Source organism: Microtus pennsylvanicus, chromosome 6 (assembly GCF_037038515.1).
Source record: "Microtus pennsylvanicus isolate mMicPen1 chromosome 6, mMicPen1.hap1, whole genome shotgun sequence".
In the NCBI taxonomy this organism is placed as follows: domain Eukaryota; kingdom Metazoa; phylum Chordata; class Mammalia; order Rodentia; family Cricetidae; genus Microtus; species Microtus pennsylvanicus.
In genome coordinates, this window is record NC_134584.1 from 124,474,513 (window position 1) to 124,493,647 (window position 19,135).

The window sequence follows — 19,135 nt, forward strand, 5'->3', positions numbered from 1 at the left end:
ACGCTAACACCTAACCAGAGTCTTGTAGAAGTACCCGCCAGCTGTTCCCCTGGTGAAGGCACACACTAACACCTAACCAGAGTCCTGTAGAAGTACCCGCTGGCTGTTCCCCTTGGCGAACACCTAACCAGAGCCCTGTAGAAGTACCCGCCGGCTGTTCCCCCTGGTGAAGGCACACGCTAACACCTAACCAGAGCCCTGGCTGCTGTCTGTCCTCACAGTTCAGGAGGCTCTTGGCTCTGTTCTTAGGATGGCACCTAGGCCTGATGACGATGGATTATGTCTTTTTGCCATGTGAAGTTCATTGAAGGAATCTAGCGGGTTCTAGAGAGGGCCTTCAGAGTCTCTTGCAGCTACTTTCTCTTGCTATGGCATTTTCCCTCAGAAAATGTTCCCATAAACTTAGTTTACTTTCTCCAATTGGCATGGCATTCTGAGGAGCTGGATGAAGGATGTCTGCCCTTTGGCTTCTTCTGGCTGTTTCCAGGCGCAGCACTTAGAGCCAGCTCTCGCGAAGGCTCACAGCATGCAGAATCACGGTCCTTTCTTAGTCTTTCTTCCCGCTGGCTGCTCTCCTGCGGTGTCTAACATTACTTCAACACTGAAAGTCACTGTTTTGCTCACATTGCTTCAGCCCAAAGATTGCAGCTTCATTCTGTGTTATTTCTAGAAAGCAATGCTCTCGCATGTCTTCTTCCTTCTGATTAGATTTCATCCTAATTGGACAACCTCAGGATACTGAAATCATTTAATCCATTTGACCATGCCGATGTACCTTATATCCCTTATACTAACCAAAGAATTTAAACTGTTCACGCTGCTCTGCCTCTTGTTCTGTCTGCTCAGCACGGTGCACAGAGCAGAACTTGGTGTCTTTATTTTCCATTCCGGGAAGGGCTAGCCATACCAACGGGCTCACACTATCCTTTAAAAACACTGATGATGGCAGTTGCTCAATACCGCGCGCCCACATCTTGAATTGGGTGAGAGATGAATATACTAAAATCTGCTCAACAGAAGGCAGTGGAGTCTGAAGAGATTACAGGTTGCAAGAACCAGCCATTAAGAGGGTGAATGAGCTGTGGTTTTCAGGCTCTGGTGAGCAGATGTGTCCAGCTAATTTCTTATGAAAACACCGACGGAGCAGATTGCTCATGAAAAGTCTATTCATAGGAACTAATTGGATGCCATGCTCAGTTTAATAGGAAAAACAGTGCTACCAAAGCCCATGGAGGGAAATGATAAAGAGGCCTTGGCTCATTCCAAAAATAACCTTAGGGCCGGGAGAGCTTCCTCTGTCACTCTGTGAGGTGGCCCCAAATCTGCAGTGTTCATGGGAGGAAGTAAAGGAGTTGATGAAGCAGAAGCCCAAAAAGTGACCCTTGGGCTTTACAGTATCATTACACAGAGTAACTGTGACGGTAGAAAGGACCCAAGAGATACTGGCTAGGCTTGAACTCATAGCATGGCTTGAAGACCTCATGCTGGAAGGTTGGAAGGCGGGCCTATGAGTCTGCCGGGAAGAATCGCTCTTTTAATTTCATTCTTAGGGTGTCCCCGGCAGTTGTCTAGATTCAGTGTATGGAATAGGGAACCTACTGCTCCATGTGGGGGCAGGGCACTGTTAGAGCGTGTATGTATGAGTTGCTGCTCTCCTTGCTGTGACCAAATACATGACTTAAAGCAGGAGGGATTTATTTGGGTCTCGGTTTGAGGGGGCATAGTCCATCATGGCAAGGAAGACACTGTAGTAGATGACCCCGTGGCCTGGGGAGTGTGTGCCTCTGACTCCCCAACTCCACATACTGGGGAGCAGGACGCAGAGGTGGCCTACTCCCCAGTGACCCATTTTATCCGTTTTTTTTCCCCCACATCTTAACGACTGACAGCCTCCCAAAACAGTGTCACCAGCTGGAGGCCAAGTGTGGCAGTGTGGCACACGCTCTTCCCTTCCACGGGGGGAGTTGGTGTGTGCCGAGTCTTCCATCTGGCGTGGGCACATTCTCTGTCACCCAAAGGAGATCTGCATTCCCTGCAGGGTGCTGTGCCTGTAGAAAGCTTAGTGAGTTAGTCACCAGCTGCAGGTTTAGCATGTCTCAGTGATAGCTGCACATTTATCAAATCTCAGTTAAAATGGAGCGTTTGAAATAAAGTTTATCCCATGAAGAGAAATCTATTATTACATTTTAGACAGAAGTTTCTCATTCAGATTGACATAGTTTGTTTTTGCTTGTATTTGAGATCTTACCAAGTAGACCAGGCTGACTTCAGAATATAGTAATCCTCCTGCCTCAGTATTGTGAGGGCTGGGATTACACGTATAAATTACCATGCCAGGCTCCCATTTTACTTGTCTGTAAATGGATATGTAGTTTTCCTATTATATTTCTCTGTAACTTAGAAAAGGAACTCAGCTCTTGGTCCTGGGTTTGTTCTGAATGCTCCCTGCTCCCCATGGAAGTTTAAGGATTAGGGGGAACCCCAGAGAGCACTGTTGGAACCCAACTTTAAAACAAGATCCAGCCCTAAAACTTGCTTTACTTTTACTACCATATCAAGGTTATGCTAATTTGTGCATTCAGAGAGCTGTGATGCTTACAAAAGTTTTGTTCATTAAAAGGGTTTTCTAAATGTTTCCACTTTTATAGACGTGGAGGTGTCCCCAGAAGACGCAGTCTGATTGGTTTTCCCACAAACCACTTTCTTAGGGTCACCTACTGAATTTGGCACAATTTCAGTGAGTTGACTTAGAAAGGTTCTATGTGTTTTCAAGTTTGAGGCAGGAGACTCATGAGTTATAGGCTATCCTGGGCTATCTAGTGAGACCCGGTCCCAACACTAACCAACTAATAAACATTGTAATCCACAATAAACAGTAACGACAAAGGAGCGTGTCTTTAGACTGAATTTCCTACCTCCTGCCCTACTTCATGGCGCCGACTATAGTTCCAGTGGGGGTGGATGCCTCCACTCCAAGCTTGAGCTTGACCCTGGACCACATATGCAGGTGACTGACTTTTCTAGCATCAGAATAAACCTTCTTCAGAGATAACCTTTTTTGGTTTTTAAAACCCGATGGATGAATAAACTGTGGTCTGTTGTAATAAGGAGCGGCGGGGCTGCTTCCCGCCATCCAGCTAGCTTTATACCCGAAATAATTACACGGAAACTGTATTCTTTTAAATACCGCTTGGCCCATTATATCTAGCCTTTTCTCAGCTAACTCTTGCACCTGGACTAGCCCATTTCTTATAATCTATGTAGCCCACTAGCTGGCTTACCAGGAATGATCTTAACCTGCATCTGCCTGGAGTGGGAGAATCATGGCGACTCCTGACTCAACTTCTTTCTCCCAGCCTTCTGTTCTGTTTACTCCTCCCACCTATGTTTTAACCTATGAGGACCAAGCACTTTCTTTATTGCTTAACCAATGAAATCAACAGATTGATATATGACACTCCTACATCAGTGGTCAAAATGGAGTAGGCTGGCCAGTTACCTCCCTAGCACCCTCCATGATGGGTGTTTAGTGAAAGAATCTGCCTTGTTTGTTTGTTTTGAGACAAGGTCTTTCTGTATAGCTCTAGCTGTCCTGGAACTCACTCTGTAGACCAGGCTGGCCTCGAACAACAGAACCTTGTCTTTTGTTTGCAGTGTAGAGGTGAGGGGTGTTTCTGAGCGTCTCAGCGAAGCCCACTTCTCAGAAGCTCATAGCCAGACTGATGTGTGTGTTTTCTGATGTATCCAGGAAGCAAGACAGCATTTGCAAGGTGTGCTGATGAGGGAGAGAAAGAGAGAGAGAGAGAGAGCTTGCTAGTTTTTGTCTAGGGTGTGCACCTGGGCGTTTCTTTACTGTTACTATTTTGGAAACTCACAATGTAATTCTTTTGCATGGTAATATTTTTTTGGGGAAGAACAGATGCTTCAAACCACACGTTCTGCTGAAATCTGTCAGAGTGAATCAATGACCATGCATGAAGAATGAGGATACAGGCTCCGTGCTGAGTGGGCAAGTGTCACAGCTAAATGAGTGCTGGTGTTCCAGAGCTTTCCACATGCTCTCCTGAGGCCAGCTGCCCCTTCCTACCTCGTCAAGATGATTTCCCAGGCCACTACGCCATGCGGTGAACTTTGAAGAATACATTTCCAGAAATCCCCTTCGTTGCTCACTGGAGGGATCTTTGACCCCAGGAGCCAGGCTTACCCTAAGCTGCTTAGCATTAAGAAGTTGAGGAAACCAAATCTCCACATTTATGCAGAAATCAAAGACTAGTAGAAGGAGCCAGTGAGTTAATAACTTCCTGAAATAATAAGCAGCTTGGGATTTTACAGCTGATTTCATAAGTGGAGAAATTGAGATAAAATCACTCATAATCATACTGACTGCTGAGCTCTTAATTCTGCCCAGGTTTGAAAAGGCACACAGTTGTAATCACAGAGCACAGAGAACACAGATATATGATCTTGCACCCTGTTTTTATCTCGTAGTATTAAAGTATTTCCACACCACTTTTCTAACTGCTCTGTCACACAAGTGTTAAGTACCAAGGCTGCCTTCACCATTCCCCTAGAATCTGAGCGGAGGCTGTTCTTGCTTTAATGAGTTTGTTTGTTTGTTTTGGCTGCTCAGTGCTTCAGTGAGAAAGAGGCAAAGAGAGTAGGAAATGAGCCGTTGGGATGGCGGGTCTTGGCACTAAAAGCTCTGGGACTTGGAGCTCAAGACTTGGCATGGCCAAGGGGCACCAGCCTCCCTAGTGAAAACTGGGGTGGTGAGGAGTAGAGTGGGGAGGTGGGAGGATCTCGGCTTTGTTCTGAACCTCAGAGCTGTGCGACCGACCAGGAGATTGCGTTCAGTGTTCCTTAAGCTTCAGTCTTTCCTTTGCAGAGTAGGACTCCCGCATCTGCCTTGGGGACTTTTGGAGTTTACTGGCTGTCACACCCACACATGGCTCTGCTTATAACACAGTGGCTGTCTTTCTGTCTTGTTCAAACAGAAACTCAGATTCATGGATTTATGGAGCATTTCTGCAGTGCCTACTGTGTGCCTGGCCCTGAGCTAGATGCCAGGAGGCAGGCAGTTATGACTCAGTCTGGTAGATCTCACTGTCACAAGGGGCCCAGACACACGAGCGGGCAGATGGGACCCCTGTGTGATGGGGCGTAGGGATAGCGTGACTCCAAGGACGGTTGTGGGGAAAAAAAAAAGCCTAGGGGCTGACCTGTAAAATGGCCAAGGTTCAATTCCACCTTTGCTATACACTCACTTCGACATGCTGGGCAAATTATTCAGAGTTCTGAAATCCACTTTCTACATTTGTAATCCTACCCTGCAAGTTGTGGAGTTCAGAAATAATATACATACATCACTGTGCATACATTAGATGCTCAGAAGCGCTTAATGCGTTTGACATCTCCGGTGCCCCGGCGGTGGCTGATCTTTGCGAAAACGACCCCAACAAACTGCAATATTCTGAAATGTCAACGATTGGCTCCATTGTGCTTGAGATGGTGGGAAATACATCTTATTACAGTCTAATCCTTGCAAACTGGCCATCCTTGTGTGATATGTATGCTAATGAGAGCTAGAATATGCGACTCTCAAGAAATTGCATTTCTTGGCTATTATGTAAAAAGCAATGAAAAATGACTCGCAGAGATGTTGATGGCTGCAGCCCGAGAGGCTCCATGGGATGGAGACCGATCACCAGGCTCTAGGAATATTGCTCATGCCGTGTATTCTGTCATCCCGTGGGCAGACATGTAGCAGGAACCCAATCTACTTAGCAAGATGTCTTTATGTAAAGTTTCTGCTTCATCCATACTTCTTTACATATTCATCCTTTCATTTGGTCCTTTCACTAGGTTTCCACAGTGTAGCTTTAGAATTAGTAGCCTAATTACTGATGGGCTAAGGGTAGCGGGTGACCAGCATTAAACATTGATACATTTATGCACATGATGGTTAATCTTTATTGTCAGTTTAACAAGATCTATGATCACCAAGGAGTCACACTTCTGCGTGTTTCTATGAGGGCATTTCCAGAAAGGTCTAAGTGAGGAAGGAAGACCCGCCTTCAGTGTGGGCAGCACCAGTCCATGGGCTGAGGGCCTAGGCTTCGTTAAAAAGGAGGGAGCGAGCTGAGCATCAGCATTCAGCCCCTCTGCTTCCGGACTGCGGCTGCCATGTGACCAGCCGCCTCACGCTCACACTGCTGTTCCTCCCCCCTAACCAGTGAGCTCTGAAATATACTCTTTTTGGGTCAGATATCTTGTCACAGCAACAAGAAAATTAACTAAATACAATGCGGGGACACAAAAAAATCCTCTTCAGAGTAGAGCGAGGTGATGGTGGGCATTTCTGTCACGAAATCCTCAGCGTAAAGCTTTTTATATGCCTGGGACAGATTTTGTCAATCAGAGTGTATTCTTTAATGCCTGTCTTTTCCTCAGTGCTTGCTGACACCTTTTTTGATTAATCTTGAATTTGTTCATTCTATTTCCAAAGCGCAAACAATATTTCTTTTATTTTTATTATGTCATTCCTGTTAAATGACTTGCATTTATCTGGCACCTGTGCGTGTGACATATTCCTCCCAATGCTGGCCTGGAGCCACCAACTGACTTCCAATGAATTCACAATGTCTAAAGGATGTTTCAAACAACAGAGAGTTAAAAGAAAGAGAAACCAAGGTGGCTTGGTCAGTGTGCTATTGCTGTGAAGAGACACTATGGCCACAGCAACTCTTACAAAGGAAAGCAGAATTAGATGGGGCTGGCTGACAGTTTCAGAGGTTTAGTCTGTTATCAGCATGGTGGGAAGCATGTTGGCAGTGTGCACGCAGACATGGTGCTGGAGAGGTCGCTGAGAGTTCTACATGCAGATCCACAGGCAACAGGAAGCGAGAGACTCTGTGCCTGGCTTAAGCATTTGAAAGCCCAAAGCCCACCCGCAGTGACGCACTTCCTGCAGCAATGCCACACTTCCTAACCCCTGCCAAATGAGCCACTCTCAAGTGACCAAGCACTAGCTTGTCTATTTCAGTGAAAATGACTTATTTCGAAATCCCTTTGCATGTACAAGAAAGTCACAGGTTGGGCTCATAGTTGTCGCTCATTCTGTGTCCCTGACTGGACCCACACGTCACTGTAAATCTTTTCCTGATCACTTGATGGCAATCTCTAGCCATGAGGCCTCATTACCCTGCAGGACCAAGATGTGTGTCCATAATCAGGATATGTCCCCAGTCACTGAGCTGTAGCCTCCAAGGCGTGAAGTCGACTTTGACATAGGTCTGATGTGTCCTTTAGGAAGGAGGTCGGGTTCCTGGAGAAGAGGTACTACTTCACAGATTTAGTTCCTACCTCACTTCCAACCCCAGCAACTCTCCTCCCTCCTTCCTTCCCCAACTCCCTTCTCCCATTAGGAAAGCAATTGCCTGCAGCTGTGACCCTGGGTCCCTGGGTCCCACCTTATTGAACTCAGCAAGCAATGCTCTTAACCACTGAGCTATCTCTCCTGCCTTTCCCTTCTGTTGTCAGTATAGGGCACAGGACCTCATTGCAGATTGTTGTGAGGCATTATGTCATTGCCAGGAATCGAACTTGTTACCTTTGGAAGGGCAGCCAATGCTCTTAACCACTGAGCTATCTCTCCAGCTCTTCTTTCTCTAGCCAAAAGAGGTTGCCTTGAGGATCAGAGGATAAGGTTTTCACCTGTTGGCCCAATTGACTGTTGGGTGCTAAGCCTCCAGGGTGCTGTTGTTTAAAGGGCTTCTTACCAGTGACTAGAGGTCCATGTCTCTGTCTCTCTGTCTGTGTGTTTGTGTATTTTAACCTCTAGCCCCTTGCTCGTAGCTCACAAACTGTATGGTAGCACATAGAGTGCAGACAGGCAATGTGTGCTGCTCACCTGGTCTTGATTTAATTTGGGTATTTGGATTTTATCTAAAAACAAGTCCATCTCTTTTACATTTTCCAACTTTGTCACACATAAGCTTTTTAACAAGACCCAATGATTCTCTGAATTTCCTCAGTGTCTGTTGTTATCACTCCGTTTTCATTTCTGATCTTGTTATTTTGTGTGTTCTCTCTCTTCCTTTTAACTAGTTTGGATAGGGGTTTGTCAATTTTGTTGATTTTACTCAAAGAACTAGCCCTGTTTCCTTCATTGATTCTTTGGATTGTTTTCCTTGTTTCTATTTTGTTGATTTCAACCCTCAACTTGATTTTTCCAGTCTTCTTCTCCTCCTTGGTGAGTCAGCTTCTTCTTCTTCTTCTTCTTCTTCTTCTTCTTCTTCTTCTTCTTCTTCTTCTTCTTCTTCTTCTTCTTCTTCCTCTTCCTCTTCCTCTTCCTCTTCCTCTTCCTCTTCCTCTTCCTCTTCCTCTTCCTCTTCTTTAGAGCTTTTACCTGTGCTGTTAAGTTTCTAATGTGAGTTTTCTCCGTCTTTTTTTAATTTGTGAATTTAGCGCTATGAACTTTTTTATTAGCACTGCTTTCATAGTGTCCTATAAGATTGGGTATTTTGTATCTTTATTTTCATTGAATTTAAGGAAGACTTTAATTTCTTTCTTTATTTCTTCCCTGACCCAGGGGTGGTTCAGTAGTTACCTGTTCAGTTTCCATGAGTTTGTAGGTTTTCTGGGGGTTGAATTGTTGTTATATTCTAACTTTATTCCATGGTGATTCGATAAGACACAGGTAGTTACTAAACTTTTTTTTTTTATATCTGTGGAAGTTTGCTTTGTTACCAAGTATGTGATCAATTTTCCTGGGTCCCTGGGTCCCTGCTGGGTCCCTGGGTCCCTGCTGGGTCCCTGCTGGGTCCCTGCTGGGTCCCTGCTGGGTCCCTGCTGGGTCCCTGCTGGGTCCCTGCTGGGTCCCTGCTGGGTCCCTGCTGGGTCCCTGCTGGGTCCCTGCTGGGTCCCACCTTATTGAACTCAGCAAGCAATGCTCTTAACCACTGAGCTATCTCTCCTGCCTTTCCCTTCTGTTGTCAGTATAGGGCACAGGACCTCATTGCAGATTGTTGTGAGGCATTATGTCGTTGCCAGGAATCGAACTTGTTACCTTTGGAAGGGCAGCCAATGCTCTTAACCACTGAGCTATCTCTCCAGCTCTTCTTTCTCTAGCCAAAAGAGGTTGCCTTGGCCTTGAGGATCAGAGGATAAGGTTTTCACCTGTTGGCCCAATTGACTGTTGGGTGCTAAGCCTCCAGGGTGCTGTTGTTTAAAGGGCTTCTTACCAGTGACTAGAGGTCCATGTCTCTGTCTCTCTGTCTGTGTGTTTGTGTATTTTAACCTCTAGCCCCTTGCTCGTAGCTCACAAACTGTATGGTAGCACATAGAGTGCAGACAGGCATTGTGTGCTGCTCACCTGGTCTTGATTTAATTTGGGTATTTGGATTTTATCTAAAAACAAGTCCATCTCTTTTACATTTTCCAACTTTGTCACACATAAGCTTTTTAACAAGACCCAATGATTCTCTGAATTTCCTCAGTGTCTGTTGTTATGGCTCCGTTTTCATTTCTGATCTTGTTATTTTGTGTGTTCTCTCTCTTCCTTTTAACTAGTTTGGATAGGGGTTTGTCAATTTTGTTGATTTTACTCAAAGAACTAGCCCTGTTTCCTTCATTGATTCTTTGGATTGTTTTCCTTGTTTCTATTTTGTTGATTTCAACCCTCAACTTGATTTTTCCAGTCTTCTTCTCCTCATGACCCTTGGAAGATCAGCTAGAACGCTTAACCTCTGAGCCATCTCTCCAGCCCTCTACAGCTTATTTTAAGTGGATTTTTAAAATAGTGATTCATATTCATAATGATCCGAGGTCCTTAGAACAACTATAAGACCTACTATGTGACAGAATGGGTATAGTCACCTCTGGCATGGGGACTGTGAACATTGCCCTGTGCCCTCAAGGCCTGTGATTGGCCACAACTTGATAAGCATTAACTATTTATTACTTTTTTTTTGAGACAGTATTTCTCTGTGTAGCCCAAATTTTCCTGGAACTTGCTTTGTGGACCAGGCTTGGCCTCGAACTCAGAGATCCACCTGCCTCTGCCTCACAAGTGCCGGGAATAAAGGTGTGTGCCACCATTGCCTGGCTATTTTTTTTAATTGAAAATTTATGTTATTAAAAATTGCCTTTTGGGTATTGATTTCTCAAAGCTGTACCCTATTGTGCTAGGTATATAGCTCAGTTGGTAGACGCTAGCTTAGCATGCTTGAAGTCCTAGCTTCAATCCCCAGCACTATGTAAACCAGATATGGTGGTCCTTGCCTGTAATTCTAGAACTTGGGAAATAGAGGCAGGATTGAAAGCTCACGGTCATTCCTAGCTGCATAGAGAGTTCTAAGTTATCCTGTGCTCTATGAGACCCTTCCTGAAAAAACCAACCAACCAACCAATAACCTGCTTTTTTCAAATCCTATAAATTTGGCAGTTTTCTCTCAAAGGATCACCATGATTAAAAGAAAAAAATCAGCTGCCCTTCTGCGTGTGGGCCATAGCCATAACCACTGCGGAGGCTGGTAAACTGCAGGGCCTGGCAGCAGGGGGAATAAAGGGATGGAAAGGTCTCTGGGACTCTACAGGAGAAACCAACAAGCTAGGAAACAGCTCTCAGCCTTGGGTGGCTCAGAAGGCGCTGGCTAGTGCTGAGGAGAGACTTGGGTTACCTTTCTGAGTTTCACAGTATTTCCCTCTTTCACCTCTTTGGGTTTCCAGCAGAGACATTGAGACAGAGACTGGAAGACCTGGAAGAGGAGAAAGGTCGCCTGCCCTGGGTTCTGCCTTCACAACAACCAGCTCTTGGCAAGTTCTTGGGCTACCTGGCAGCACAGACCCGGATGGCCTTGTATGGAGCCACCCAAAGGTGAGCGCCTGTGGATGTCACCACAGTCCCCACTTGACTCCGTTCTCTACTGTCCTCTCTCCATTCTGTCGTCACTGGCCATTCTCCTTGCTGTTCCTGAGGTCTTGCTTCTCTCCCTGTATCCTCCCGTCCCCATCTCTGCAGGGTCCTGCATACTTCCAGTGTCTCAGACATCCCAGTCCTCTGAGGATTCCTCCCTATACTTACCTGTCTGTAGAGAGCTGACCCTGGGCTTCTGTGGTCAATAATACGGTTAATAAATTCATCTCCTTATCCTAAAGAGGTACTGTGTGTTTATCCTTGCCTTTAGTAAACTTATTATGGATGATGGTTGTTTTGGCTGTCAGCTTGGCTGCATTAAGAGATGTCTTGGACTGTGAATCACACTCATGGGGCTTTGGGGGCATTTTCCATGCTGATTGACACCTGGGACCATTATCAGAGAAAGAGGGCTGCATGCGTGCCCTTGCCTTCCCCATCTCTGTGCGTGTGTTGCCGTTCCTATTCTGCTGATACCGGATTCCAGCTTCTTTGGCCTTTCCATGACGTGGACTCAGTGCTAACAGCTCTCCAGGGAGCTTCCAGGCTTCCGGCTCTGGCTTGATACTGCTGAGGTGTCCAGTGTTGTGGACTGAGCAGCTCCTGTGTTCTCTGCCTCTGCAGCACGCAGGCAGCCATGGCTGGATCTGCCAGCTTCTAGCATGTAAGCCCTTCTAATTTCCCTCTTATAGTACGTACCTTCCATTTGTTCTATTCCTCTGGAAAACCTTGCCAAAAACACCTTTCTAAAGTTTTTTTTTGCCTGTGTATGAAGTGTATGTGTATATGTATTTTTGCATGTGTGTGGGTGCATATGGAGGTTCAAAGTTGACATTCAGTGTCTTGCTTGATTTCTCTCCATTTTATTGAGGTGTTTTTTTTTTCCTGAACCTGGATCTCATTGATTCTGGCTAGTTTAGCTAAATTGCCTGGGGGACCCCCTTATCTTCACCTCCTGAGTGCTGGGATTATGGATGGGCCCTCAAGTCTGCTTGCCTTTTTGTGGGTTCTGGGGTCTGAATTCTGATCCTCATTCATGTAGGTACTTTGTTCCCCAAGTCACCTTCCCAGACCCACTGTCTTTAAAGAGGAACCCCACTAAATCTATTATCCTTCCCCTCCTTCTCCCAGAATCCTTGTCTCGTGACTTCTGTCTTCAGTTGCCTCTGAAAGACCCCAGACCCCTATTCCAGAACACTCTAATCTATGGGGTGTTAGCGCAGGTCAATTTATCATCTCTCCGTCATCCTCACTCGCCTTTCCAACCTCGATCTCCAACCCTTCCTCTGCTCGCTACAGTTTTTACCTGGATTATTGCAGCAGCCTCTTGCCTTGCTGGATTTTCTCTGTCCACTCTTGGACCTTGTCCACCTCCCACAAAGTGATAAGGAGAACCCTTATGCTGGAATCAATGACTCCTGGACTTCCAGCGTGGATCCTGTGCTCTGAGCGTGACCCCCAAAGCCTCTAACATCTAATTGGTCAGCACCAGCTTCCCACACAGTAGAGCCTTGCTCGAGTCTGTGGTCTCCCACGGGTCCGTTGCAGTCACTAATGGTTGCTCATCCCTCAAGACAGTAAAGCCACCATCCTCCCAACCCTCCGCCTGTCACTCATACGTCTCACTGAGACGTCCTCGAATACTCTGAGTGACAGTGTCTCTGGCTGAAACCTTCAATCTGCTGCCTTGAATATCCCTCATTCTGAGGATGGCGGCAGTCCTGTCCCCTCGTCCTGAAGGATGGCGGCAGTCCCGTCCCCTCGTTCTGAGGATGGCGGCAGTCCTGTCCCCTCGTCCTGAAGGATGGCGGCAGTCCTGTCCCCTCGTTCTGAGGATGGCGGCAGTCCTGTCCCCTCGTCCTGAAGGATGGCGGCAGTCCCGTCCCCTCGTTCTGAGGATGGCGGCAGTCCCGTCCCCTCATTCTGAGGATGGCGGCAGTCCTGTCCCCTCGTCCTGAAGGATGGCGGCAGTCCCGTCCCCTCGTTCTGAGGATGGCGGCAGTCCCGTCCCCTCGTTTTGAGGATGGCGGCAGTCCTGTCCCCTCGTTCTGAGGATGGCGGCAGTCCTGTCCCCTCGTTCTGAGGATGGCGGCAGTCCCGTCCCCTCGTTCTGAGGATGGCGGCAGTCCTGTCCCCTCGTTCTGAGGATGGCGGCAGTCCTGTCCCCTCGTCCTGAAGGATGGCGGCAGTCCCGTCCCCTCGTTCTGAAGGGTGACAGTCCCCAGAGGAGGACCATGCCGCATCTACTTCTCCAACTGACGCTTGCAGGAGTTACATATGTGTACATGTGTGCATGCTTATACCGATTCACAAGCATATATGTGAACCTGGGCTGGGGGCGGGGCGCGGGGAGGAAGCTGGAGGAAGACCTTCCCTTCTGCCAGTCTTCCTTCGGATGCCCCAGCCCCGGGCTGGAGGCTGGTAACTGGTGTTGCGCTGCTGTTTCCTCCTCTGACTGACTGACTGCAATCTCTACACTTCCTGCTCACCTTGTAAGAACGTGAGGGACCCCGTCTTCCTCACTTTAGTTATATTTCATTCTTGACTTTTTCTTTCCTCTGTTTCACCTGTCCTGTTAGGACCACAGCTAGAAAAGGACCTGATATCTGCTTCGTTGTCACGTTTTTAGAAAGCGTGTGGGCATGGCTACATGGCTGCTAATAATTAAAGTCTGCCTTTACATGTGCCAGCTGCTCAGTGGCCTGAGAAGTTCGTCTTCACCAGGTCAAGTGAACTAGAAGGCTTCCCAAGACAGTGGTTCCTGCAGTCCTCACAATGACCACCAGGGGGACCTGGACGCAAACTTCTCAGGAGCGTGGCTCTGAGTCCAGGGGAAAGAGCTGAGTGCTGGGGACTTTCCCTGCAGAAATAAAGTAGTTTTGTTAACACGGCCAGCTTTCAACACGAATTAGCAACTCAAATAGGTACCTCTTTACCTTTCTGGGATCAAGTGTTTCTTTGAGAAGCTAATGAAAGCAATATATGTTCCCATACTCAAACTGCCAGGGCGGTCTCGTGAAAGCATCAGATTTGAAGCCCTCCCAGTCACTACAGGAGAGGGGGTTGTCTCAGCATCTCGGGTTATGAAAGCTTAGAGTAATATGTAAGGGGATTTAAATAGTCCCAGAGTCTATGAGTTATTTAATTTTTATCGTTACTTACTTTGAAAAACTACTGTTCAACGTCTTAAGTAAGCTTGTGTTTTTTTTGCCCCCCTTGGAACTGCTTACACCAGCACCCCAGTCACTAGGGTTTGGAGGTCATTGCACGGCTCCCTCAGTGGCAATCACTCCTCACACCGCCTCCCTGGCGCTAATCTCTGTCGCTCAGTAATGGGGCCAGTCCCTGGGTGAGGAGGACGCTGCTTCTTAGTTCAAGATGGCTTTTTTTGTTTGTTCAGTTGATTTTTTTTCTTTTTTTTGAGACACGGTTTCTCTGTGTAGCCCTGGCTGTCCTGGAACTCACTCTGTAGACCAGGCTGGCCTCGAACTCAGAGATAAGCCCACCTCTGGTTTTGTTCTTTCCCAGTCTGGCAAATCCACTTCTCCACGTTGTTACAATATCCCGGGTGGACGGCACAGACATTGGGGGCATTTCTGCTTTTTTTTTTTTTCACATAGCCCTGTCACTCTGAGGTGCCAACCACAGGTCAGAGTCACAGTTTTGTCTGCCAGCTTCTGGGATCCTTATTCTGCTGTCGCAACTGCTCCCTGGCTAGTGAAGTCAATGTCCTCTGTATACAGGTGTCAGTGTGCTCGCTGTCCTGTGGGACACCCAAGGTCCCCACTCCACGGTCCCCACTCCACGGTCCCCACTCTGGCTTGACCTTCTTGTGCCTCGGCCATAGCTGCTTTCCCATGTGGCCCCACCTCTTGTCACTTTTCTCAGGGGCCCCAACACCCCAGGAGCACCCGATGGGGTCACGTCTGTCACGGATACCCGCTTGGTGGGAAGCTGACACACCTCTGCTGTGAGCCGATGGGTGCTGAGACTCCCCACGGTGGATCGTGTCCATCTGCCACGCTGCTCAGTTCCCCCATGCCAGAAGGAGGGGTTGAGGCTATGGCGGACAGTTTTGGCATAGTGTTTCCACCCTGAGGGCCCGTTCATGCCGTGCACACCGCTGTCTTAGCACTAGGTTCCTCTGCTGTTAGCGTGCGTGGAGACCACGAAGGGCCATTTTGTCCTGGAGTACATGATGGTGCTGATGCTGGTGATGGAGAGATGCTCTTGTTTCCTGGATGGCTGGGTATGAATGTAACCAGGGCAACAGCCACCAGTGCCCTGGCCTCTAGGGGCAGTTTTAAACAATGTGCCATTTTTTTTCTTCTTCTAGAAGGTTCCTGTAAGGATGGGGTCTCATTTGTCCCCGTGGTGATCAGGGAAATTATACATTTTTTTTCACTCTCCCCCTTATAGGCTCCAGTTCTCTGGTGTCTTATGGTTGTTTCTCTAAAAGCAACCTCCTCAGCTCTTTGACTCAGGCCTAGCTGTCAGGAGAACCCAAACCAGACAGCTGTGTACCCTGGAGAATCAGACCCCACTCGTACATCTTGAGGTGCCTGGACTTCCTGGCCTCTTTTGTGGGAGCAGGGTGGATAGCTTCCTCTTTGCTCCAGTGAGTGGGAGGATATGTGTTCGTGTCTCACCCTGGCAGTGGATGGGCAGGAGGTGCTGAAGGTGGCAGCCCCTGGGGACTCTGCATGTGCTAAGGCCGGCCTAGGCTCCTACCCCACAGTTATGGACCCGGGGAGAAGTGTTCCTTGGACTATTCTCATCAACTCTCATTTCTGATTCTGGAACACTGGGGAAAATTCCACCTGTTTGTCATGCCAGGAAATATTTTCGTTTTTCTGGAGTGTTTGGCAAGGATTGGAGATTTTCTCATTTATCCTTGGTTTCCCCTAATGACATAGTATGTCATGTGACTCTCACTGGCTCTTCACTACACTGGTACTCTTGCCTCCTAAATGCACATATGTGTGTGTGTGTGCATGTGTGTGTGTGTGTGTATCACACATAGAATATCTTTTGTCAGAGACCCTTCCCCAGAGGATAACTTAAAACACATGGGAGCAGTCTGACCAAAGATAAAAACTGAAGGGCAGGAAGGATTTCCAGTCTTACCACGATGGGACTCTGGCTCTGTCCAGATGTCACAGCTGCTGCTTGTCTGTTCCCCTGAGACGGGGCCAAAACCATAAGTGTAGGCTGGCAGCAGGACGCCCGGCAGGGCCTGCTTTTCCTGTCTTCCCTCTTGAGCATACGAGCCTTTGATTTCAAGTGGGTACCACGGCCGACTGCAGCATCACAGGGCCCAGTGACCCTCAGATCTGAACGAGTACCCAGGGCACAGAAGGGAAACTCACAAGACGCTCTCAGGGAACAGAGATGTCGCCTCTGCACTTTGCCGCTGTGCTTTTCTCTGTGGCTCACGATCAGGCTTTACAGGTGGGGTTCATTCCTTCAGTGATTGATGGGAAGGAAACCAGACAGAAAGAGGAAGATTTCCCCATGCCTGGGCTGGTCCTAGTGGGCACCGGTCTGAACCCCTGAGGCTGAGAGTAATATCTTAGATCTTAGAGACCCCCCACCTGGGTCCCCACTAGCACCAAGCACCAACATCCCTGCTGTGGGTCTTTATCTTCCCCGGAGGGGTCTGCTCATTTTACATCCTGATTAGTTTACAGCAGCAATGCCAATTCGCTCTGCCATGAGGGATCACATATTGAGACTTCACAAACATGAAGAAAAGAGTTATGTAGCAGAGGGGGACTCTGGGGACCGAAACACATGGAAGATGGAAACCCGTCCCTGCTTCCTAACTGAGCGACGTGTCCTGGGGCCGCTCCTGGCTCTCCATGGATCTCTTCTCCATCCCTGGAGTTGGAGTGTGGGAGACAGACAGAGGGGTTTGCTTAGGCACAGGGGCTCGTCTTATGGTTTAAGTAATGGATGTGCCTAACCGTCATGCGCAGAGTTGGAGTGTGGGAGACAGACAGAGGGGTTTGCTTAGGCACAGGGGCTCGTCTTATGGGTTTAGTAATGGATGTGCCTAACCGTCATGCGCAGAGTTGGCACCCAGCTCTGCACCTGTAGCTCCCTCCTCTCTGCGGCTGATTTCTCAATTCTGCATTGGCTTCCTACACTGGCTCCCACCTCGACCCAGATGGCATCGACTCAACAAATTGAAGGGACTCTAATATCAGCATCCGCCAAGCACATTGGGAAATAAGTGAGTGAATGCAGCAGGAGACGGGATGGAAATGACTTCCTCATTTCCAAGGCTAGGAGCTCATTACGCCACCCAGCAGGTATCTGCTGAGTCCCGACTCAATGATAGGCACCGGGACGTCAGCACAAGAGGAGCGACATCTCCCGCCGAGACTCACAGTCAAGCTGGGAGGGCATGCAGCAGCCCAGAGCCCAGGAAAGGGCCTGCATCCTCTTTTGACAGCTGTCGGATGCTGACCGTGGTACAGGGAAGAGGCTTGTTGTACCATCGCCATCTTCATATTCCTGTCCATCTTCAGTAGGAGTGTGTCCACCAGGCAGGTCCAGTGGTCACTTTACTGGTGCCCAGGTTAGGATGCTGGAGGTCTCCAGCAAATGTCCCAAGGACAGGGCGTCTTACTGCCTCCTCTAGGTATTCCAGTATGAGGGGGATGGTGAGGTTCAGAGGGTTGGGTTAGTTCAAAGACACAAACTGAGAAACACAAATCCAAGTTCTCACTGTGACCTTGACCTCCGTGAACTGCGTTCTTCCCGTTCTGTGCGGTCCTGGGAAAGGCCCCACAGGGGACTTCTCCACGGGGGAGAGTGGGGTGGATAGAGGGGGAACAGTTTTCTGAACTTTCTGGGAAGTATACGGCCTGGGGTGTCTTGGAAAGGTGACGTGCTGGCTGGTTGTGTCACCTTGACACAGTTAGAGCCATTGGAGAGGGGGAGCCTAGCTGAGAAAATACCTCCATAGGGTTGGGCTGCAGACCAGTCAGTCAGTAGGGCATTAGTGATTGTTGGGGGAGGGCTCAGCCCACTGTGGGCATGGCCACCCCAGGGCTGGTGGTCCTGGGTTCTATAAGAAAGCAGACTACTGCGGGTGGAAGGGTGGAAGTGGAAATAAATTATTTCCTCCTCTCTGTTGCTTTTTGGTCTGAGTGTTTTATCACACAACAGAAGGAAAACCATGACAATATGAGTTATCCTGGCAGATTGTATTGAAGCAGAAATGGACATTAGGGACTTCATCCCTGTGAGCTCCTGGATGACCCATGACTGGGGAAGCTTTGTGCTGTCTCTTACGTACTACATGTACGTACTCTTTAAGTACATGTAGGCCTGCGGTGTCTGTCTGTCTGCCACACCTGTATGTAGGCCTGAGGATGTCTGTCTGTCTGCCACACCTGTATGTAGGCCTGAGGATGTCTGTCTGTCTGCCACACCTGTATGTAGGCCTGAGTTTGTCTGTCTGTCCGCCACACCTGTATGTAGCTGGTTGTTTTTCTGTCTTTACTCCTTGCCTTTCAGGGGTCCACCATGGAGGCTTCATTATTACTTATAAATGGCCGGCCTTAACTTGGCTTGTTTCTAGTTAGCTTTTCTTAAATTATCCCTTCTATCTTTTCCTCTGGGCTTTTCCTTTTCTCCGTTTCTGTATACCTTTCTTTGCTTCTTACTCCATGGCTTGCTGTGAAGCTGGGTAGCCCCTGATGTCCTCCTCTCCTTCCTTGATCCTCCCTTCCCAGATTTCTCCTCCTATTTATTCTGTCTGCCTGCCAGCTCCACCTATCCCTCTCCGGCCTAGCTATTGGCCATTCAGCTCTTTATTAGACCAATCTTGTGTTTTAGATGGGTAAAGCATCACAACTTCACAGAGTTATACAAATACAACATAAAAGAATGAAACACATCTTCACATCATTAAACAAATATTCCATAGAACAAACAAATGTAACAGTATTAAATTAATATTTCACAACATCTGTACCGATGCATATCTGTTGTTTGAAGGTCTGGCAGCGATGACTCAGAGGCTCCACATGAAGAAGGGCCTAGGACCACTGCCCAAGGCGGCCTACCTGCATCCATCACCAGGCGGGACTGGCTCATTCAAGAGAAACAGCAATTGCAGGTGAGCAGTAGAGTCTTCCAGAGAGGTAGCAGCCCCTTCCTTATCTATGTAAGTCAGGTGCGCGAAGCGGGTTTTGCTTTGTTGAAGTG

The 19,135-nt window shown here is 48.0% G+C and overlaps 1 protein-coding gene across 6 annotated transcripts in view; it reads left to right on the forward strand.

Moving 5' to 3' along the window:
• Positions 1-19,135, forward strand: part of Disc1 (DISC1 scaffold protein) — a 170,784-nt gene that overhangs the window by 43,956 nt on the left and 107,693 nt on the right. For 4 of the 6 annotated variants that reach the window (XM_075977689.1, XM_075977684.1, XM_075977685.1 and 1 more), the window contains exons 4-5: positions 10,729-10,876; positions 18,926-19,046. In XM_075977689.1, coding sequence (XP_075833804.1) covers positions 10,729-10,876; positions 18,926-19,046 — 269 coding nt within the window. The remainder of the gene's footprint in view (positions 1-10,728; positions 10,877-18,925; positions 19,047-19,135) is intronic. The other 2 variants (XM_075977688.1, XM_075977687.1) reach the window with 1 other exon arrangement.